Consider the following 21,394-nt stretch of genomic DNA (forward strand, 5'->3'; position numbering starts at 1 on the left):
TTCAACCCCTTTTTTCCGTTGCCGGCAATTTTTATATCTCCTTCCGGCTCTTCCAGGCCTTGCATATTTCCTACTTCTGCATCTTCTAGGCTTTGTTACATCTCGCATTTCCGGTTTTCTGGATATTGGGTTCCTTTCCTTTCCTTTCCTTCCCTCCGCCCCTCTCCCCCCTTTTCCCTCGCCCCCGGTCTATTAGCATATTTCCGCTCGCCGTTCAAATTGGCATATTCTTCGGTTTTCTATATACATACATGGTTAGACAACGCTCCCGCGCGCCTCTTCTTCTATCCTTTCTATTAAAACATACTCGAGCATCTTTACGGCTTTAATCATCACCGTCGTTTTCTATACATCTATCTTCTTGGGAGGAAATACACCCAACGGGTGAAACCCCTTATGTTCGTTGATTATATATTCCTTGTCACCCATGCCTGGGCTTCTTTTGTGTTACCTGGTTGGAGTCAAGAAATACCAATTTTATCAATTAATGATATTACACATCAGCAGCATTATTAGCTATTTGAAAATGACAAAAACAGGAGCCCACTTCCTTTCGAGAGCTTTGTTTCCCTCCATTGTTTTAGCTTCGAAGGAAGAAAGGAGCAGATCTGGCAATTTCAGTTAAAAGTAGAAAAGCAAGCAACATACATACACAAACGGAACAGGCTTTGGGATCAGATAAGAACACAGAGAATGGTTCAAAGCATTCACATATGCGCAATTGAGAGGCCACAGAGGAAGACAAGTCCATAGTTACACTCCCCAAGCTAAGTCCACAAAAGAAGTAAAAATCGTACAGAAAGAATTAAAAAAAAAAAAAAAAAAAAAAAAAAAAAAAAAAAGAGGGAAAAAAATGACAAATCGAGAACAAAAAACAAAAGTTTTCCCCTCAAACATTGCTGTTCGGTTTCATGGCAGAAGAGGCAAAAGCAAGGGTAGGAAAACTTGACTGCTTAAATTTGACAGGAATTAAATGCCGCTCTTTTCCCCTTTTTTTGATTTGTTTCATGTTTCGATCCATTAACCCGATGACAATTTGTCGCCAACGCCATTGATCATGTCTCTATGAGAAAGCAGTGTTGAAAGGGCGATCATGGTGTCTGTTCTTCCTCTATCGCACCTTCGTGAAACCGGGAAGTTTACATGATTTGATCCTGGGTAATACCGGAGGGTTGGTCTGCAGTAGCGTCTATGGCATCGCCGGAGTTGGCATTCAGGTACTTGACAAATGTCAGGCCGAGAGGACGACCTCCGTATTGGTAGCCTGTAAACTTGCCTATACACATTGTTAGTATCCATACTCTCAGGCTGCCTTTATGGTAAGAGCAACGAACTGATTGCAGTCTCTGCGTTCTCAACTGTATCAAACTGGACGACACCAGTACCGCGTGATCTGCCATTTGCCTCGTACTGGATTTCGGCGCGTTCCACTTTGCCGATCGTAGAAAATAACTCAACTAAGTCCTCGTTGCAGGTCGACCATGGCAACTAGGAATGCGTTAGGGAAAACCGCTCTCAATAATGGAAACGCTGTTCCGGGTCACATACATTGCGGACGTAGATAGTGGCACTCCGTTCTCCACCGTAGGTTGCAAAATCTGTAAATGGGTTCGGGGGGATGGAGGCACCGCCATCAAAACCACCAGCTCCGCCGCCATAACCCCCTCCAAACCCACCTCTTCCGCCATAGCCGCCATAGCCGCCACGACCAGCGAACCCACCTCGACCACCGCCAAAACCACCACGGCCGCCGAAGCCGCCGAAACCACCCCGACCCCCAAATCCACCTGGAGTGGAACCTGCGAAACGATCTTCACGTACCTCCAGAGTTCGACCATGCCATTCATAGCCATTGAACTGTTGAATAGCATTGCGTGCATCCTCCACGTTCTCAAATGCAACTATTCCGGAACCTTTCGGGCGTCCATTTGGATCGAGATGCACATCAGCACGTGCAACGGTACCTTGCTGTGCTATTTTGATATTAGCATCGTACTTTCCGAGTACAACCCTTTAAGGCAGACAAAACCATGAGAGATTAGAACATGCTGTACTTACTGGCTTGGCGGAAAAGATCCTTCAGATCCTGCCAGCCAACATTGAATGGAAGCTAATAAACCAAGTTAATGTGTCGTCCACTAGAAAACTCTTCGCGGCTAATGAGGCCGTCATTGGATGGGGTTGAGAAGCTGGCAAAATAGTGTAAAGTGGGCTACAAACGTTATTGACATAAATTTGACGGCTTGCAAATGATCCGTAACCTCCGCCAAAACCACCGCGGCCGGCGCCTCCGGCGTCTCGGTGGGGAGGTCCAGTGAATCGGGGTTCCGCCTCACGATCCTATATGATAACGACGTGTCAGGAGAGGTTCACTTTCCCAGATGATCAGTCGTACCTCGCGAACATAAACAAGTCTTCCCATGAGGTTCTGGTTGCTAAGCGTCGCAACAGCATTCTGAGCTTGCTCCCTCGTTGCGTATTCCACAATCCTGAGATAGAGGAAAGTAATGTTAGACCCATTAATTCGAATGCAACTTGGTTCGCAGATGTAGCGAATCTGTAGGATTGTTTAAGACTTACCCGCAGCCCTACATAGCCCAAACGACCGAGCCCCAACCCGTCAACCCAACAATCCATCAAAAATGACCAAAGAAAACCAGGAGACCAGTCACAACTACGCATTGACGCCCACCTTCGACATTCCATTGGGAAGTAACAAGACATCGGCAAAGAGAACCTCTCCGGCTAAAGATAAAAAACGACACGGTCGCAGTCAGCCTCGTCCCTCCAAACCTACGGTACGACATGCGTCCCATCGGCTGCGAATTCGTCCATGGCTTCCAGCTCACCCTGTCTCATGAAATCTTTAAGATGATGCCATTTGACATCGTATGACAAATTTCCAACATAGACACGGCGGTCTTGTTGGGAAGACTCGCGAACAGCCTGCATCATCTGTTCTTTGGCGAACGCACGATCTTCGTAGGAACGAGTAGGCGGACCACCACTTCGTCCTCCGTATCCAGAGCCTGGATAACCACCAGAAGTGCCAGCTGCCCCGCTCATAGGTGATCTCGATCGCCGGTCGTTACGACGGTAGTCTTCACGGCTGCGGGAACGGCTGCGTGGAGAGTAGGAACGGCGGCTTCGACGAGGGCTGCGAGAACGTCGGCGTGGAGAACGCGACCTCTCACGCTATTACGAGTCAGTATCAATCGTCAAAATTTATACTTTCGATTTAAAAACGTGGAACATTTTATGACATGTCGGAAAGGTGCTGCAAGAGGATGACTCGCAGATGGGCCCAAATGGACAGATACAAGCGAAATGGCCACACGTGGGAGACCTCCATGTCAGCTTGGAGCTTGATTTGTGGAAGGCGGTGAAGTAGCCCTTGACCACACGTGAGACGACCAAGAAACGGGCGGGGCAAAGGACTGGGGAAGGGCATGCAACCAAAATTGCTAGCACATCCGACGGGGATAAAAACGAGCTGAGTAAGAGACATATATCATAACTGGGGAGTAACGAAAGCGACTTTTAAGGCGGAAAATCGTCGTCAGACGACCTCCTGCAAAGATCTTCTTCGCTGCCTGCTTCCATATTGGAGAGACTTGCTTAGCCGTGCTTAGCACCGCCAGTAAGGACCAGATAGATGAGGATTCGTAATATTAATGTGCCCATAAACACGATCGGTCTGGATGTGTTCGGCATAGATGTTGACGAGTCCATTGTCCTTATTGTTTCTGGACGGCGCCCATGGCTCTTCTTTTGATGGAATTTGATTTTGGAAAGGGGAAACGGAAAAAATTGAAGCATACTCCGACAGCATGACTTACTTGATGGGGTCGATAAACGTCGGCTGAACCTAGGAATGGAGCGATAATTAGTGAGCCTTGCGCCTCGGTATAAAATGAAGGACGGTAACAGTCGTCAGAGGAGGAATAAAAATGGTGTCAAGAAGAAAAGTGAGAGCCGGGTAAAAAAGGGTGAAGAAGGAGTGAAGGTCGGAATTAGAAGAAAAGGTGTGAGTGGAGAGTGAAGTGACAGGATGTGTGATGGAGGCAGTCCGTTAAACAATTCTTGGTGAGTGCCCTGGAAGGCCAAGACAAGGGGGGGGTCCTTATTAGGCAAGCAATGGGCGATATGACAGGATGGTACGGACAGAGAAGAAACACAAAGAGGATGTGCACCGAAGGGGAGAAGGAGCTAGAGGTTGTTTCACTCGCAAGGTGGGAGGTGAAGGCTCAAGGAAAAGTATTTTGAGACAGCGCGGGAGAGACACAAGCGCACAAAGAGCCGCAGAACGGCAGAAAGCGATCACTTGGGGCCTGGAAATAGCGAATAGAGCTGTCGCATGACAAACTGGCAGCTCAGAAAATAATGGCAGCTAGGCAAGTTCCCCAGAACAATGAGGCAGGGCAAGGGAAGAGACACGCACCCATGATTTTTTTTTTTTTTAGGTTGCAGATGAGAGGTGAAACGGAGGACTTCTCAAGGTGAAGTGGGTTCTTGTCCCAACGCTGCGTCCAAGGTGACTCGTGGCCGTGAACTTTTCCAGTTCAGCGCAAGACTGCAGCGGATGGGGGTGAGCTTCGACGGGTGGACGATGACGGCGCGTTGCGGAGCTGTAATTGGAGGAACGGCGATAATTGCTCTGAGCACGGTGCAGGGATTGAAGGTTGGGGTTGACTTTGGAGGAACTGAAAACCCGACAGAAATTTTCTTTTTGCCCTCTGCTCTCCAAATTCCAGCACCTTTTCTCTGCTAGCCCATTGGCAGATGCCGGAAAGATAATTGGTTGTGATGAGAGAGGTCACAAAGCTGAAAAAAAAGAAGGGATCTTGCGAGGTCTCGAGGTGACGACGAAGCTCGCCAGACCGAAGAGAACGTCGTTAGGCTGCCGCCGCCGCCGCGCCAAGAGGGCATGTACGGTATGGTACGGTACGGTATTGAATATGTATGTATCGTTTTGCGTTGCTCCGACTGGACGGGATAGAATAACCGTCTTCTCCGAAATTTGTGGGCACAGGATGCTCCATTCCCGAATGCAGTCGCTTGCAGAATACATATTTGTACTCCGTACGTTTGAATATACCTTGATTCTACAGTACAGAGCACATTCTTGAAGGATTGGATTTCTTAGAGATTCCGCAGGATTGCTTCTGTAACACCCTTAGCATTGTATAGCGGTACAGGGCACGTATATATTACAGAATATGTAGAGTAATACAGTAATTTCGCGGGACAATCCGCGCTGCTGTATGTAATGCTACGTATCGTGGCGACGAACCCGGCTAGCACGCGGCTACCTCGAAGCATGATCTGACCACAGTAGTCGTCGAACCTCCCACTTCACATGCTCTTTGTTCTTGACGATCACTCATACTGTCTCCCAAGGCACTCATTTCTCCATCAGGTGGAGCTTTGTTGCTCGAAACGTGAAACTGTCCGTAGCCTTGCCTTGATACTTCCCTTGCCAGCGCTCCAAGACAAACCAAGTCAAGGTCTGGAACATTTTCTGTGAGACTCATCCCACAAAAGCATCATTTTCCAGGCATATGACTGTGTTTCTCTGGCCCAGGTTATGTTTGCTAACTTACAATTTTGTGACAGAAAGGCGTCATTCGATTCGCAAATAAATCCTTGTCGTTTGGGAGACACCGGGCCATGAACCATGTGCTGAGCACACTGCAGGCACCAATCATTCCACAAGTTAGTTACCCGGCGGCTAGACAACATCAAGTAGCGGTAATGAGCAATTTTCTTTTCGTGTTCAAAAACATGATTTTTGTTGGAAGCCACAAAAGAAATTGGCACAACTTCTCTGGTCGTTGTGCGGGAACTCTGTCAAGGATGGAATCTCTTGGCCACAGAGACTTAAATCCTGCGGGCTGGCGCCGCTGCAAGTCTTGCCTTTCCGCTGGCCCTATCCATCATCTTAAAAATACACCGGAGAAAGCTTCGTTTTACGTTCCAAAAGGGTCCCTTGACCCCCTCATTGAGTTCGAGACTGAATTCCGTCCTCCTGCGCCTTTCCAGGTGATATGATTGGATCTACATATTACCGATGCTGTATGATGGGAAAATGGCCCGGCGCTCTGTAACGCAGTAGCTCAAATGCTTGCAATGCTGACGAACAGTCGAGAGTACGGGGTCCAATTCTTGGCATTTTAAGGGGCGACATGCAATGATTTCAACGTTCTATTTATTCGCCGTTGCCCTGCTTTGCGGGAGAGTGCTCACTCGGTGTCGTGTGCTGTGACCAGAAGACAGTAAATAGTGACAACTTCCACGGAGCTATCGACGGGCGACATAATTTTGGATGAGATTCGCCTATCAACAATGGCAATCGCTTTTCATCTCTTCCCTCGAAATTGTTCCTTCTGGAGATCTAGGTACAAGTCCAATCTCTAACTGAAATTTGCTAGGTATTTCGATCACGTTAACGATATCCACGACCCCACCCGTTCAAAGGAAACCAATTTGGCAGCCGTATTTGATAGACAGCCGCTTCGTGTAACGACTCGGTGTTCAGCGCGATTACTGTCCTGTTGCACAAGTTTTCCCTCCCTTGTGAAGGAACATGAAACACGCCCCAAGTTTATCTATCATCAATACGGAGTACAAATCTCCCCAATCATCACTACGGTGACCATTGAGAATCGATGAATCTAGAGTTTTCCTTTATGCCATGACCACCATCATCTCCGCGCGGTGTCCTAGCACAGGCTGCAACGTCTCATTGTTCAGCCCGGATGGCTAGACGAAAGACAGGGTCCTGTTTTGATGAATGTAAGGCGCGCCAACCTTTCGCATCCTTATGGGTGGGAAAAGGGTTGGCCGAATTTTACTGCTACGCTCCAACATTGTGGCTCTAAAACAAGGGCTGCATTTTGTTCCCAGAGTCCTTTTTCTAGAGTATAGGAGTTTAGATTTGTTCTATCCTCTATACAATGGGCTCCTTTTCTCATCTCAAGAAGGATCTCTGGAGGCCACTCCTCTTGTGACACTACCACCAATCCACGCAAATTTGATTCTTCAGAAGTCTAGATTCCATCAATCACACCTCACTCATGTGTGCGGCAAAGTAGCCATTGCGGAGGCCGTCAAGCTTTATTTTCATAATGCCGCATTTGTTCACGACCTTGTTGCAATTTAGACACGCACCGGCCTGCGCCAGACTGATCTCTTTCGTATCGACAGGGTTTCGATATTTTATGAGATCGCAGGGGCAATGATTTAGGTGGCAGGCCAATTCCTTGATCATCTGTCGGTGAACGACATCCCCGGAAGCCGGAGATTCAATAACGAAGCTGCAGCTGCAGAAGGAATACCATCTCGGCCTTCACAGGCCCATGTCCACTCGTACTCCTCTTTCAATTACTGGGCTCCTCCCAGCCATTATCCCCTGCAAAAGATCCCATATTTGTCAACCTACATGCACTAACATTTCAGATGAAGCCGATGCTCATCGTTTGTCGGTGTTCTTATTGGTAATGGATTATCGGCTTCCTCTTCCGGGGCTGGGGCCCCTGGGTGCGAGGATTGTCAACAAAGGAGCTTGTGGGAGCAAAAGCGATCCATCAGAGTCTTGGTCGTTCACACCTCAGCGATTTAACCTTAAGCCTCCCTTCCACTTTGTACCACACTTTCCGAAAGTCAAACCTGGGAGTCGAGTCCTTCATTTTGGCGTCCGGCAAACCTCGATGTATATGTATCGTTGCAAAGGTCATTTGCGACCTTTGCTCGCACCTTATGCGTCAGCAGATTCAATCTCTGAAAGGAAGCAAAATGATCCATTTTCCGTTAGCAGCCTTTCTGAAGCTGAGTAGATACATTTTCAACAAGTGCTGGAGAGGTGGTTAGCTTTACTGGACAGGGTTCAATACAACTGTGTTTCACACACCGAAGGGCCAATCGTTCCAACAAGAAATTCTACAGGCTCATTCTACATATTCACAGATTCAGTCAAGACCAGCCATCTGCAATTTGCCCGGAATATGTCATGGCGGTAAAAGGATGGTTGCCCCCTTTCAATGTGACAGAGCATGCTCTTGTTGGCAATGCTCTTCCTATATTTTAGCGAGTTTGGATGTCACGGGCAACAAACTGTGCTCTCCACACTCACCAGATGAGAACACGAAAATGTCAATCTCGCCCATCACTCTTCAATGACAATATGATTGGATTGTCAGTTTCTCAAAGCACTTCCAACGCATTAGCTAATTGCATTGCTTGATGGCGCATTTTGGAGTTGTGGTTCAGTATCACTAGGTGCTCATCACAATACTGTGCTGCTTGAAGACTGGCCGAAAGGGTGAAATGATATACACATCTCCTCACGTGATGTTTAAAGCACGCATGCAGCACAAACACCCTGGGAAGACCCTTGTTGCGGGTAATACTATTCTGCCATGCTGAGGTGAATGTAGGCCTCAAATCTATTTCAGAGTCCAGATATTCTCATAATACCCCATCTACACTTATCAGAACCCTAAGCGTGATACAGCTCCATTTCCAAACAAATCTATTTCTGTTAAAGCACAAAGCGTTTTGTATCGGTCTTTGTTCTATTCCTTCCGCCTTTTTACTTCTGGCTGCTTCTCAGACCCGTCGTCCCTGTACGTTGGACGGACGGTCGTCCTACAAAGAGGTAGACGACTCAAGTGGATTTTGCCAAAGATGCTCTATCTTGTTTGTACCCCGTACAACTGCCTGATTTTGACAGAGTGACACAAATGAGTAGTGCCGACAGTTATGCATATCATATCTGTCCAGATATGAGAAGCTCGGGTTCCCCTCTGTGCTTTAACTGAGAGTCCATAACATCTATTTGATCGACGTCACAATGATGCAGCGCGTGTCTGCAATAGGACGTATGCGGACTTTCAAATGGATGGGCTGCCGCCTCCACTCCTTAAGCCGAACGACCCTCTCGGATTGTGACGTTTATTGGATGGGCTGTAAAAAGAGGGTAACTCCAATAGGCAGCTCGTTTATATCTGTCAAGGGGCCCCTTCGCATGATGCCATCTGCCTCTGAAAAAGCTCGGTTGATTCTACCCGCCTACGGGACCTACAGTACAGTGCACTGCGTGGGCGTTATCAGAACCCTAAACTCCCTTTCTATAGCAACTGTCTTACGTATCCTCGAGGGTGGTTGCTCACCACGTATAATAGACCTACATACGTCCAGTAGCATTGCTCACGCAAACGTTTCGTCCACCAGCAGTTCCGAGTTTCTGTTTCCCCTCCTTCTTCGTATGTCGTGGGGAACCCAGCTAGTGTAGTTCGAGAGTTAGCAGCGGACTAACGAGGTCCACCCCAGCACAAAACGACCGGCGACTGCTCTCAAATTGCTGCTTGCCATAGATAAATAAATACATAGATGCAGAGGAAACTAGGATTGCTCAATGCACCCAGAGAGAATTAATTACCTCCGTGGTGCTATTTATAGCCTGGGGCTTTGATTTCGGCTCTTTCACCCACCAGTGTGCGAAGCAAACTGTGAAATGCTCCTTTAGCGACCTTCCTGTTTGGGACCGTGACCGCTCGGCCCCATCTTCAATCTTGTCTTTCTGCTCTCTTTTCTCTGGAACCTGCGCTTGGAGGGAACAGACGATCGCTATGGGGCCTCTGGCCTGGATCTTTTGCCTTTTACCTTTTTCTTTTTTAAATTTTTCTTTCTTTTCTTTTCCAATCGATGGCGGTTCATCTTCATTTTGCCCGTCAATTACTTGTCCTTGGATAGTTAAAGGGTAAGGAATCAAAAGAATCTTTTGATTCCCCTCTTCTTTACCATTGAATGCTTTAACTTATAATTCAGCCAGCCGGTTCACGTTTGACTGATTTGAAACCATCGAGTCCCATCTTCAAAAAAATTCCCAACCCCAAAAATCCACAGGCTCACATTGTATAGCACCATGGGTCGTGGGGTATCTTGCGAAACCATCCACCGCCACCAACAGCATCTAAAGTGGTCAAAGGCAAACACACCCGTCTTGACAATTGACTCTGGCGATACAGTCACGTTCGACGCCCTTGATGGCAGCAACGGGCAGATCAACAAATCTTCCACTGTGGACGCCTTGGACACTTTCGATGTCAACCTGGCCGACCCAGCCTTTGGACCTATCTACGTTAACGGTGCAGAACCAGGAGATGCGCTAAAAGTGGAAATTCTAAATCTTGAGCTGGGAGACTGGGGGTGGACAGCGATCATGCCGGGCTTTGGATTGCTGGAGGACGAATTCCTCAATCCGGCTCTTAAGATATGGGATATTGATCCAAACCTGCCTTACGTGAAGTTCAAAGACGGAATACATATTCGCAAACAGCCGTTTTTGGGCGTGATGGGCGTGGCTCCCGGCGAGGAAGGAGAGTTTGCGATGATTCCACCACTAGAGACAGGTGGGAATATGGACTGTCGGTACTTAATTGCTGGATCGACGCTATATCTCCCTGTGCGGACTAAGGGAGCGTTGTTCAGCTGTGGCGATGGCCATACGATCCAAGGCGATGGGGAAGTATGTGGGACAGCGATTGAGACATCACTAACAGCAACGTTACGTTTTACCGTATGCAAGAATCAGCCGTGGGTGACTGCACCGCAGTTCCAGACTCCTCCGTTAAAAGAGATTTTAAGCGAGGAGGAGTTGAGTCAGGATAAAGGGGAATATGCCGCCATGGGGGTTGACGCCGACCTTCGTGAAGCTACGAGAAAAGCCACGCGAAACTTGATTAATTGGCTGGTCTCAACGAAGGATCTCACGCGCGAGGAAGCGTATATGCTCGCTAGTGTGACTGGACATCTTAAGATGGTTGAAGTTGTGGATATGCCAAATTACGCTGTTATTATGAGCATACCTCTGAGCATCTTCGTCTGATGAAATGCCCCACCAATTAGCTAGTTACTCACTTTACGACCTGAACGACGTTTACGGCTGACTGGATATGATTGCTATGTTGGTACGGAATGTACGAATACTCCATGATATAATTACCTGGAGTGTAGACTCCATACGTACATCCTAAAATAATTCTACCACGAGAAACGTAAATGAAGTGGCCGCATCTCTGGTGTAAAGATTTCACCTGTGCTAATCCTACTGAGGCTGTTGAGACGGGAAAAGGAAAGAAATCGCCGATTCCGCTGTCATTTCAGAGTGCTTCTCAGGCGTTTGGATCTCGCGGCTCTCAAATGTTGTCGTGGAATTATGTTTCTCCATAGAAAGAAACGCGCGCCAAGGTCGGCGCTGCAAACATGGCAAACAAACGGCAACACCAACCGTCACCCGCTCCTTTGTACTTCGCCGCCGTGAACTCTCATATGAGGCACACCCGACGTCCTCTGTGTTCTTCATTTTTGGTTTCCCTCGACTCTCTACCACCCGCCGGTGCTTCAGAAACCAAGCCACAAAGCCAGGGGTTGTTATCAGGAGAGCATTTTTGCCTACTGTTTCAGGATGCCCCCATGATACTCTAAACCCACCCAACCCTTAAAGAGCCCCTTTCGCCGCTCTTCACTCCAGCTACCCACGATAAGCGGCAAGCTACTACAGAAGGGGAGACAGGTCGTTTATAGGGAAAAGCGGTTGCCTGATCGCATCATCAGTTCCCCGTCTTTCTAACCATGATCTGCGGCATGCAACTGATAGCACAACAGTCTTTCTCTAGGGAGTAGCGAATGTGAACTTTTGCTATGGAGTACCCAAGAAAAGAAAAAGGGGGAAAAAAAAAGAAAAAGGTTAAGAGCATCACTGCGGGCCCTGTCCCAGTGCCCGTCTCCGACATGTTTTCCTGCCATTAGCTTTTACTCAACGTCTTTATCGCATTGACTATTGATTATGAAGTCCTTACTGCACTTCATCGCCATCAAAGCATCGAGAAACATAAGCATGGGCATTTTCACGTAGTCCAAAGGAACTTCAATTGTCCAAAACATCGCGTTCAAGTTGTACAATCCCAGGATTCCCTCGCTGTGGTGGTCAAACATTGGATGAGCAGCTGGGTCTCTCACCGCTTGACTTGCAGGCGCCCAGTCCTAGCCCTGGGCCTCCATGGCTTTAATGAACCCAGATATTCTGCGCATTCACTTTGAAGAGCGCAAAATGGATATCGAAATATCTCTAGTTTTAAAGAGAAAAAAATCGGGCATGAACATACTCTAGCCCGCCGTATACCTCATGGACTGACTGAAGGAATTTCTTACCTACATCATTTCCATTTCTTTCTTGCTCATTCGGCACTCATTCTGATATCCGATGTATCTGTATAAGGATACATAAGCCGAAGCTCATTTGATTGACGAAAAAATTTCGATTCGGCTAACGTGTCAGGCCTATTGATATCTTCGAGAATATTCGTCAAAGCGAACACTCCCCGATATGAAATTTTGCTTCTCCTTTCTTTCCCTCCGACATTCCCCGTCTTTCATTGTCCTATACATCCCTATTGCTGAGGATAACCCTCGCTGTGAAAGAGACGGTTGGAGCCCAACGGAATCACGAGTTTTTGGGTGTGTGATACGAGGTATTGCTGACAGTATTATGGCATCGCCAGAATCGTGGCCAACTTTCACGCCATTTTGCCTCACCATTTGCATGGACGCAACCGGTGGCGAACCAGGGGATCTGGGCACTGAAAGTGTAGGTTGAGACGGAAGCGAAAGATCGACGCGTAGGCAGGAGGTTGGGAAAGGGTCGGTTGTATTCAGCTGCAACGATATATCTAAAACGGAAGTTGTGTCGCTAGCTTCGAGAGAAGACCAACCTCTCCTAAGGAGGCTGGAGGATAAACTCTGGTATTTGTTTCATCTGGTGTCTGACCTTCGGTTACTGACGTCTTCGGAGCGTTAAAACAGAAAAAGAATACGATAACTTTAACTATGGTCTCTATTCGATCTAAATCCGAAAGTTTGCGACTCCCGCGAGCAAGGAAATGATGCCGTCGTTTCAGCGTGCATGATCCCGCAAGAGAGATGAACGCTAGATGAACGCTATCCCCAGCCTCAGCACCCGGTCCATCTACTCGATGTTGACAATGAGACAATTCACGACTGTGCTCCTCTGGGCTAATGTCGGATCATCGAGGTAGATAGACGCTACTTTCAAATCTTCCTCAACCTTGGTTACAGGCCGAGACACTAGGTTCTTCAAATATTGCTTAAACGCAAGTAAGGTCCTCTCGATGAACTTTGATAAAGCTTGTCCTGATTCCACCTTCTCCGTCTCTGGAACGATTTGATTCTGTTCAGTGTCTCTGTCTTTCTAAACCAATTCATTACTCATACCTTTGTTTAGCTTCCGTATATATTCTAGAGATCTTCAGCCTTTGCTTTGAAAGCGTTCAGAGTGATGAGTGTCACCACAGCATCAAGAATGCGATATAGGCTTAGAAGAAGACAAGCACCTCCTCCACCACTATCTCTTGCACCAGAAGAGGACGAGAGTGACGATAGTGACGATAGTGACGATAGTGATGACAGTGAGGATGGAATTGAGAGTGATAGTGATGACAGCGACGATGAGAGCTCCATGGAGCTTCTGTCGCCGACATCTACCGTCCCACCGGAAGCCGCGTCACTAATATCAACAACATTGCGCCAGAGCACATTATCCAGAAGCTGTTCGACAAATACGAGCGGGACGTGCCAAGCTGGAACAGTTCTCATCACTTTGCCTGACTCGACAATCACGGCCATAGTAACTGGTACAGAGTCAACAGCACTCTTTGTCCGTCCAGTCGAGGAGATAACGGCTACGCCTACCCCATCGCGAGGAGAATTAGGCGCGGAGAGGACTGCGTCAACAAACAGTCAGAGCAGACCGAGTCAAACAGCAGCTCCTGATACCGAGCCGATGGGCAACATGGGGGCATCGCAGGCATTTTCTCCTGCTTTAATTGGATCGCTAGTCGCAACTGGGCTTATTGGTATGTTGTCTTATATTTTTCAATTTACAACAATGTCGGTTAACCTTCTCGATAACAGTTGGCATAGCAGGTGTCGTCACCGTCAGCCTGATCTTACTAAAACGAAGAAATAGAGTCCGCATCAGCCCGCCGTCTCAAGTGAGCAGCAATACGTTCCCTGTTTTAGAGACTGATATATGATGAAAAGCTAACTAGTCTTCTTGTAGGACTTCCCCGATAGTACACCACCACCAGTAACGCAGGTGGATACAGGAATACCTCCCGGACGGGATGCTGAGAACCCCTTCCGGGATCCCCCCACAGCACCAGCCCGGACATATTTTATGTGATAGGCTAATGCGCTAGTGAAGATTGGCAATAATGGGTCGAATAGGAGAAGATCCTGCGCACTTTAATCTCTGCTGGCCCGATGGGTCTAAACTCGGATACCCTGCTAGATCAGGGTATTGGTGGATCATTTTATACATAGACTTCCCTCTCTAAAATCAATTCAGCGTGGATACATATTCTTGGCCAGCAGCAGAATAAAGCTGTCTGAGGTTCACACTGAATATGTGGCCACCGAAAGACCGGAACTTTCCACGTTCTATAGGAGCATTGAATGAATTTGGCGACTCACTAATGATTTCTTTATGGTTCTTGGGATATGTACATATTTATAATGATTTATATATATATATATATATCTATATATGCATGTCTTTCCTTTTCCTGTCTCTTATGAAGAATGGAAAGTTTGGCTTCTGTTAGTTGGGGGAGCACTCTAGGTTAAATTGAGGCTCTATGTTCGGAGAACAGTTACTGATCCTTTGGGGAGAAATCTATCACTGCCTAAGACCGAACTACAAATGAACCGGGCACCAGCAATCTATGCAGTGGCATACTTAGTGGAGCCAGTGGGCATGACGTATACATGATGGCGCACACGACGGTTCATGTTACCTTAATTAAAGACTATCTACATGCTATAGGTTCAACTATTAACATCAAAGGCAAATAGCTGAGAGTTGGATCAACCCTCCATTGTGTTTAGGCGGCAAAAACAAGACGACCGTACTGGGACATCTGCTGTTGCAGTCGCTCGGGCCAGCTCTTCCTTGACCGCTAGGGCTTCGGCCTCATGCCCAAGCCTCATCAAGCATTCGTGGTACCCATGTAAAGCCCATACGTTTTTTGGATGCTGTCGGGCTCGTGGGAGGGTGTTGTCAGTGCCAAGGTCTGCACGATACACGGCGGCAGCCTGTTCGACATGGCCCTGCTCGAGCAAAAGTGCACCATAGGCATGTCGGGTTGGTTGCATCCAGCCCCAAGGTTCGTCGTAAGGAAGTGCATCGTCCAGATGAATAGAGCGTCGCAAGTGCTCGAACGCAATCTCGATATTTCCGCGACGGTACTCGAGTTCACCGTCCAACATTGCACCGGCTACCTCAAGGATGTCGATACACTTATTGTTAAACAGCGTGCGAGAGGCGGGGACCCGCTGCATTGCGTCGCGAAACAAGGTACGTTGCTTTTCCGCGTCTTCGACTTTCGCAGTCGCAGCCAGTGCCACGCCTTTTGCATAGTGCGCCATCGCGGTAGTGAAGCAGTAGAGTTCTTGGTTTGTTGGAAGTGGTAGATCAAGAATATCCTGCCACCGCCCGAAACGGATGAGAACATGCACACGTACGCTCAAGAAACTTTCCAACCAGTCAGCCATAGGCGGGGACTCGACACGGAGTAACTCCTCCGGGAGGGAGGCTTCCAGTTGTGCGACGGTGCCAAGGGCAACTTCGGACTGTCCTGCGAACATTGCAGCGTAGATAAGAAAATGGTAGTCGTGCGACCTATAGAGTGAGTAAAAGTTCAATGGGCCAGCTCGTGCTAAAAATTTCTCATCCGCACGAACTGCGTCTGAGTTTGAGCTTATGGCACGCGCGTAGTCGCCACAGAGCATGTCGAGATGGGTGGGCATGTGGTGAAGGTGACCGGCGTCCGGGACAAGTCCACGCAAGTGATCAGCCACAGGCAGAGCTATCTCGGGTGTATTGGACATCTCCATAAGGTGGATATACATGTGCAAGAGGCCCGGGTGTGCCAGGCCTCCATCCTGAGCTAAAGCCTGCTCAAGGGCTTGCTTCACCTCCATAGTCCGCGCATCCGGAGCAGGTTCGCCAGTAGACAGATCCCATAGCTGCCACGGCGTCAAATTCATAAGCGCATCTGCGTAGAGAGTCGCGACGTCGAGGTCATCCGGGAACTCCTTGTACACCTTTCTCATCGCATCGGCATAATCCCGGTTCCACACTGAGCAATCCTCGGCTGCGTGGTCCTGCTGGTATCGAAACCGAAGTGCGTCAACGAGTGCCCGCTCCACAGCTGATGCACTGGAGGCATTGGCTTTAGCCTGTGCGGTTGCACGATGTGTTCGAGCCACGGTTGTGTCGAGCTCCCGACCTTCGAAGAACTCCCATGGTTTGTTGTAGTTAGGGCCAAGAGAATATGCGAGACCCCAGTATGCCATTGCGCAGCCAGGATCAGCCGCAATAGCTTGGTCAAAGCATCTGGCAGCCTCTTCGTGATTGAATGCGTAGCTCCAGATGAGACCGCGATCGAACCAGGTCTGGGCGTCAGGGCTGGAGGTCGTCACTGGGCGGTGGTAAGAGCCGAGGTTATAATATCCATTGGGATCTGGTCCCTGGCGACAGCTACTCATCTTGAAGTGAATAGCATCCGTTCGAGGATTGACTCTCTGCTGATTTGGACTATGCTTCGGCAGGTCATGGAACTCCTGTGGTGTCAAATGGAAGTCCAGTCAAACCAGCAATTTTAGGCCAGCTGCTTGAGAGCCCTCCATTACGATCTGGAACCCCGCTCTTAGAAGCTGGTTGTTAGCAGACTCAAAGCACGCCTCACACGCTCGGTCCGACAGAAATCCAACGTACTCCATATTCATCCGGAAGAATGGAAGACAATATGTTTAATTATTGATGCCAGATCTGTAAGAATTATAAGCATAATAGAAAGATAATCTGAAGATAATCTGGGATATAAATAATATTAGTTTACTTACTACAGAGTACCACAACAGCATATATCAGCTTCAGTAAACATCTGATTATCAATTCAATAAATATATTCAGAACACACAAATTCATGCTAGTTTATATGAGCAGTGCATACCAATATTTAGCATATAACTAGGCAGCCAGACTACAGCCTGGATTGGGACCAAGGAAGCCAAAGAACACCCTATTTCCCCTGTGTTTCCGGTTTATACAAGATGTCCGACCTCATGGTATACTTCACACCTTGCAAAACCTGATCCCCAGAGTGGTATAGGCCACGATGCTGAAATATCAGCACTCTGCCTGGTTTTGGGTGGACATCCAGTCGCCTCCGCTCATCTCTAGACCAAAATGTAGTTGCCCCTCCGACAAGCCGCTTCCTTTCATCCTCCTTGCCGTCGCTGAGGTATAACTGTAAAGTGTAAAACGTGCATTGGTTTCCCGTGGTGTAGGGTGCATCGCAATGAGCTGTTGACGAGTTATTGTTCACCCCAACACAATTAGTCCTAATGCCTTTAATGTACGCACTTTAAAGTCCCAGCCATACCTTTAAAAAACTGCCCATTGGTATAGCGTAAGAATCGCATGCGCTCATTCAGCTTCACAACCTGCCAGCTCTGTGCGCTCTCTAGTGCCCAGGCTCCCAAGATGCCCCTATATTGCTCTCCGGCGATGACACTTAACCGCTTCCTGATTCCATCGGCCTGGAAACACCTCTCCAAGAGACGAGATGTAATCACGTCATTATCCCAAATTATTCGGTCCGAGTTGCGGTAGGTTGTCATTAATGCTTCGCGCCCTGGGCCAACACTGACAAGTGCAGGTTTCCAGGGCTCACCAGTCTCTACGCTCTGCTCCGCTAGGGAAAGCAACTGGGCGCATTCTGACTGACTAAGGACATTGTCGAGAATAACCGCATAATAGTCTTTATATTCGGGCAACGAAGACGAAGAGAAATCGATAATATTCGCGGTGATTGGTTCGGCATCTGGCGGCGGAGTGGTGAGGAACGTATCCGGGATGGGGACCTCTTTGGAAGTGTAACTTGTCTCCAAGATGACCGGCGGGCCGGTAGTCGCCGGCTTTCTATTGAGAAGGTTGCTCATTTAGTCGAGATGATGTAGGGAAATACTAGTTTTTATCATTTAGGAAATAGACGAAAGCGGGACAAAGCGCCAGCTTCACTCAGCCTTCTTATATCTAGTGGGTAATAATTGCTGCCTGGGTAAATATAGTAGTGGAGACAAGGCGTTCATTGAGATATGTATGCTCATACACTATGCACTCCTGTGGCCTTGGACGGGCTCCGCACAAGCTCCTCGTAGACTAGATGTCTGAACATATGACTGTACTCCAGGCGGAGTAATTAATCCACACTCAAGATTTCGTTGCAGACTGAGTTGGCGTCCTCTTGCTTGCGTCCGCCTTGAGACTTGGCCAAATGGCAGCGTGAATTTCGCTGGCCTGTGTTTTGTTAAGATAGTACTCCGTACGGAGTATGTACTTAACTCAAAGAGGGGTCCTCCTGCTCCGCAGTTAAATTTAGATAACCCTCTCCAGAAGAAAATGGTTTTGATCGGCAGCCTGGGCGAATAAAATGGCTTATCACCACCGTCAGGCTGTTGGTTAAATCCCATTGAAATCGACACGTCGGGGGTCGGTGGAGCCTGGACACTGCCAAAGCGGAAAATGGTAGCTCCTTGAAGCTGATGGAGAATTATCGGTCGCTCTGCTCCGAATGAGAATGCTGCTGATCTCTGTGAAAGACACAAATCTTTAATTTGCGTGGCTCGTTTAACTAACCCGCTCGTTAAAGGTAAGCCTGAGTTTGCCCCCGAAGATATTAGAGACCCTCCTGGACCTGCCCTAAAACCCCAATTCCTAGCCACCCCAACAGGCACCCCCAAATTTCCTACGTGCCCCAAATAACCCGCCCTTAACCCCTAACAAACTCTCGGTAAGCCTGTCTCTCGAGCAATCATCAACCACGGATGATTTAATTAGACCAGTCAGCCAAATGCTGTAGTTAGACAATATGTGGATCAGATGGCTGCTGGGTGATACAATTGTCAATTGCTGCGGTTTGCCAATTTGTGCGGGTTATGATTGTTTCGCATCAATTCTCTTGATATCTTCTATGCTGCAATCATCAACAATGGCTTGTACAGCCATCACTGTTGATTGTTTCAAACAGCGACGACTGCCCCCTCATCATGACCACCTGCTCCGTCGAAGTCCACAAAGAATAGCGACGCCGGAGAGGACGCCCGCTCCACGGGTCTACCCAGGTGTGATTCCCACCAATCCTGTACGTGTCAGAAGGAGAGAGTATCTTAAGACCGTTATGGATTGTTGCTTGGACTTATCAGCCTGTGATTTCGCGGCTCGCTGATGCTATTTGCATACTCTAGATTCGGATTTCAAAACACCATTGAAAACATATATACTCGTGGATTACTGATAAACTTGTGCCTGGTATAATGCTGAATGTAAATACCAGGCACAAGTTTATCAGTAATCCATGAGTATATATGTTTCTTCAATGGTGTTTAAAATCCGAAACTACTGCACTTGCTAACACATTTAAAAAGGGAGGGGACGGCAACATGGGCGGATAAGAGGCAATTTTCGAGCCAGCTGATCCCGTCTATCCTACAAAGTCTGCCTCTTCTTTGGACCCCGGGCTCCCAACCAATTGACTGGATACTTTGTTTGGATATCTGGGTATATTCGCTGCATAACGAGCCCCATTACGCAAGAGGAACATGCAATGTACCGATGAAGGCGGTACACCTCGTATGAACCAGAAGAGCGCTTGGTCAACACCCTAGCCTGTGGAAAAATATCAATGAATATCCATCGGTGACCTAGGCTACTTCAATCCATCTCACACTTTCCCTGGCCAGCATTCAACGGGAAGACTTGGGCGGACGGTGAACAATCGAGGCAGCCTGAAGCGTATCGCCGGACGGCACCAATTTCGGTTCCATCGGTTTTGCAACGACGAGCTAACGGGAGTTGCTAGGCCTCGAGGGCTCTTCAACTGTTGGCGACAAGTTGGTATACCTGGGCCCATCGGAGATATTACAATATCACCAACCATCTCGATGCAGAGGATGCCAATAGAGGCGCTAGATGTGTTCCAGACAACAGCAATGGTTCTATCTGCATTTCGCGGAGATAAAGTGGGCTGTGGACATACAGCTCAGTTATATGAGGATTTTGTGCGTGCTATTCTGGACTGCGTGTGAGCTGGTTCCGGTTAATGCGCAAGCTTCCCCCAAATATTCCGTCTTGATCCTAGCCATATAGGCAGAACGCCGATGCTGTCACTGTACTCGGGCGGCTGATCAACCCTTGTATGCTCTCCTAATCCTCGCTTGGGCGCATGTCCTTGATGAAATTAAATGTCTTAAGACGCAATTAATCCAAAAATAGACAGGACGTCATATCCAGGGATCCCTTCGAAGTAGCCGTCATGAGCCGAATATGCAACATCCTACATGTCCATACTCAGCGTTCGCGTATTCGACCATTCCTTGAATTAAGCCGCCGGGCTTCAAATCAACGACGAGTAAGACTGTGTGTTGGATGGTCTTCAGTTTGCCCACGGGGTGCCCACAGGACTTTGTTTCCTCCTGGTCGTCTCATGTCCTGGAGAATATGAGTGGCTCGGGAGAAAACCCAGGACGCCGATCATAAGGTACAGAGCATGGTACACCTCTCATTCATCCCCTGGCTTTGGTGTACCCCGCATAATACCACGTGTCGAGGGCGTGGATGGAGCAAGGCAATGCAGACGTTGGACTTGCGGGTGATGAAAACCCAACATCCTGACAAGTGACTGGCGTACTCTGTTGTTGCTTGTGTATTTATATTAGCGTGTATTGGTCATTATGTCCGAGTTAGAAATTCGTCAGATTTCATCCAAGCTGGAAATTCGGCATCCATTTTTTGTCATCATGGAGGGTTTGTTCTGTTGGAAATTCCTCTTCCCCTCAAAAAGAAAGGAGAAAAAGAAAATATAACTAGCTGGGAACATCCAACTCAGCCAAGCCCGCACGCGACGAGAGAACCCTGCAGATCGTCGCTCGTGGCTCGAGTCAACCATACTCGCATTTGGCAATCTCGCGGCTGATCTTCCGTCTCGCCCCTTTTCGATTTCTTTTTTTCTTTTTCTTTTTTTTTTTTTTTTTTTTTTTGGTTCCCTTTTTATGAGTGAATTCATTTTTTTTTTTCTTCCTCCTCCTTTCGAGAAGAATTCAGGGAAGAGAAAGAGAGAGATGAGGATAGTGTCCACCGCCATAACTCGCGAGTTAATATTCCTTGCCCATGTCCAGGGCTTATGTACTCCGTGTGGCTTGCTGAAAGTCTTAGCGCAATGGCCATGCTGCGGAATCAAAGCCGTGGTGC

General features: G+C 48.0%; 7 protein-coding genes across 7 annotated transcripts; 2 read left to right on the top strand and 5 right to left on the bottom strand.

Moving 5' to 3' along the window:
- Positions 1-1,139: 1,139 nt before the first annotated feature.
- Positions 1,140-2,422, bottom strand: D8B26_001443 (uncharacterized protein; the record flags this gene model as incomplete). The annotated part of the gene is made up of 6 exons (XM_003065443.2): positions 1,140-1,276; positions 1,335-1,488; positions 1,549-1,973; positions 2,059-2,110; positions 2,221-2,340; positions 2,396-2,422. 6 exons carry the CDS (start codon positions 2,420-2,422, stop codon positions 1,140-1,142), a joined length of 915 nt encoding a protein of 304 aa, XP_003065489.2.
- Positions 2,423-2,674: 252 nt separating this feature from the next.
- On the bottom strand, positions 2,675-4,445 carry D8B26_001444 (uncharacterized protein; the record flags this gene model as incomplete). The annotated part of the gene is made up of 4 exons (XM_066123539.1): positions 2,675-2,745; positions 2,850-3,195; positions 3,840-3,862; positions 4,442-4,445. The coding sequence occupies 4 exons, from the start codon at positions 4,443-4,445 to the stop codon at positions 2,675-2,677; spliced, it is 444 nt and encodes a 147-aa protein (XP_065979613.1).
- A 2,432-nt stretch (positions 4,446-6,877) lies between these two features.
- On the bottom strand, positions 6,878-7,688 carry D8B26_001445 (uncharacterized protein; the record flags this gene model as incomplete). Its single annotated transcript, XM_066123540.1, has 3 exons — positions 6,878-6,916; positions 7,070-7,322; positions 7,609-7,688. The coding sequence occupies 3 exons, from the start codon at positions 7,686-7,688 to the stop codon at positions 6,878-6,880; spliced, it is 372 nt and encodes a 123-aa protein (XP_065979614.1).
- A 2,139-nt stretch (positions 7,689-9,827) lies between these two features.
- D8B26_001446 (uncharacterized protein) lies at positions 9,828-11,023 on the top strand. Its single transcript, XM_003065444.2, has one exon. It carries the CDS (start codon positions 9,926-9,928, stop codon positions 10,886-10,888), a length of 963 nt encoding a protein of 320 aa, XP_003065490.1. The 5' UTR covers positions 9,828-9,925; the 3' UTR covers positions 10,889-11,023.
- Positions 11,024-13,381: 2,358 nt separating this feature from the next.
- On the top strand, positions 13,382-14,263 carry D8B26_001447 (uncharacterized protein; the record flags this gene model as incomplete). Its single annotated transcript, XM_066123541.1, has 3 exons — positions 13,382-13,934; positions 13,993-14,072; positions 14,141-14,263. The coding sequence occupies 3 exons, from the start codon at positions 13,382-13,384 to the stop codon at positions 14,261-14,263; spliced, it is 756 nt and encodes a 251-aa protein (XP_065979615.1).
- A 683-nt stretch (positions 14,264-14,946) lies between these two features.
- Positions 14,947-16,629, bottom strand: D8B26_001448 (uncharacterized protein; the record flags this gene model as incomplete). The annotated part of the gene is made up of 1 exon (XM_003065446.2): positions 14,947-16,629. One exon carries the CDS (start codon positions 16,627-16,629, stop codon positions 14,947-14,949), a length of 1,683 nt encoding a protein of 560 aa, XP_003065492.2.
- Positions 16,630-17,075: 446 nt separating this feature from the next.
- D8B26_001449 (uncharacterized protein) lies at positions 17,076-18,172 on the bottom strand. The gene is made up of 2 exons (XM_003065447.2): positions 17,529-18,172; positions 17,076-17,449 (listed from the first exon to the last, which is right to left on the bottom strand). Exons 1-2 carry the CDS (start codon positions 18,085-18,087, stop codon positions 17,166-17,168), a joined length of 843 nt encoding a protein of 280 aa, XP_003065493.1. The 5' UTR covers positions 18,088-18,172; the 3' UTR covers positions 17,076-17,165.
- Between the last annotated feature and the right edge of the window lie 3,222 nt (positions 18,173-21,394).

This window comes from Coccidioides posadasii, chromosome 1, assembly GCF_018416015.2.
Source record: "Coccidioides posadasii str. Silveira chromosome 1, complete sequence".
Classification (NCBI taxonomy): domain Eukaryota; kingdom Fungi; phylum Ascomycota; class Eurotiomycetes; order Onygenales; family Onygenaceae; genus Coccidioides; species Coccidioides posadasii.

What these genes read in the sequence shown, in the direction of transcription:
- D8B26_001446 (XM_003065444.2), top strand. Translation starts at nt 9,926, where the DNA reads ATGGGTCGTGGGGTATCTTGCGAAACCATCCACCGCCACCAACAGCAT.
- D8B26_001449 (XM_003065447.2), bottom strand. Translation starts at nt 18,087, where the DNA reads ATGAGCAACCTTCTCAATAGAAAGCCGGCGACTACCGGCCCGCCGGTC. An exon ending in CAATGGGCAGTTTTTTAAAG is followed by an intron (nt 17,450 to 17,528) that starts GTATGGCTGGGA and finishes ACTCGTCAACAG; the next exon opens with CTCATTGCGATGCACCCTAC.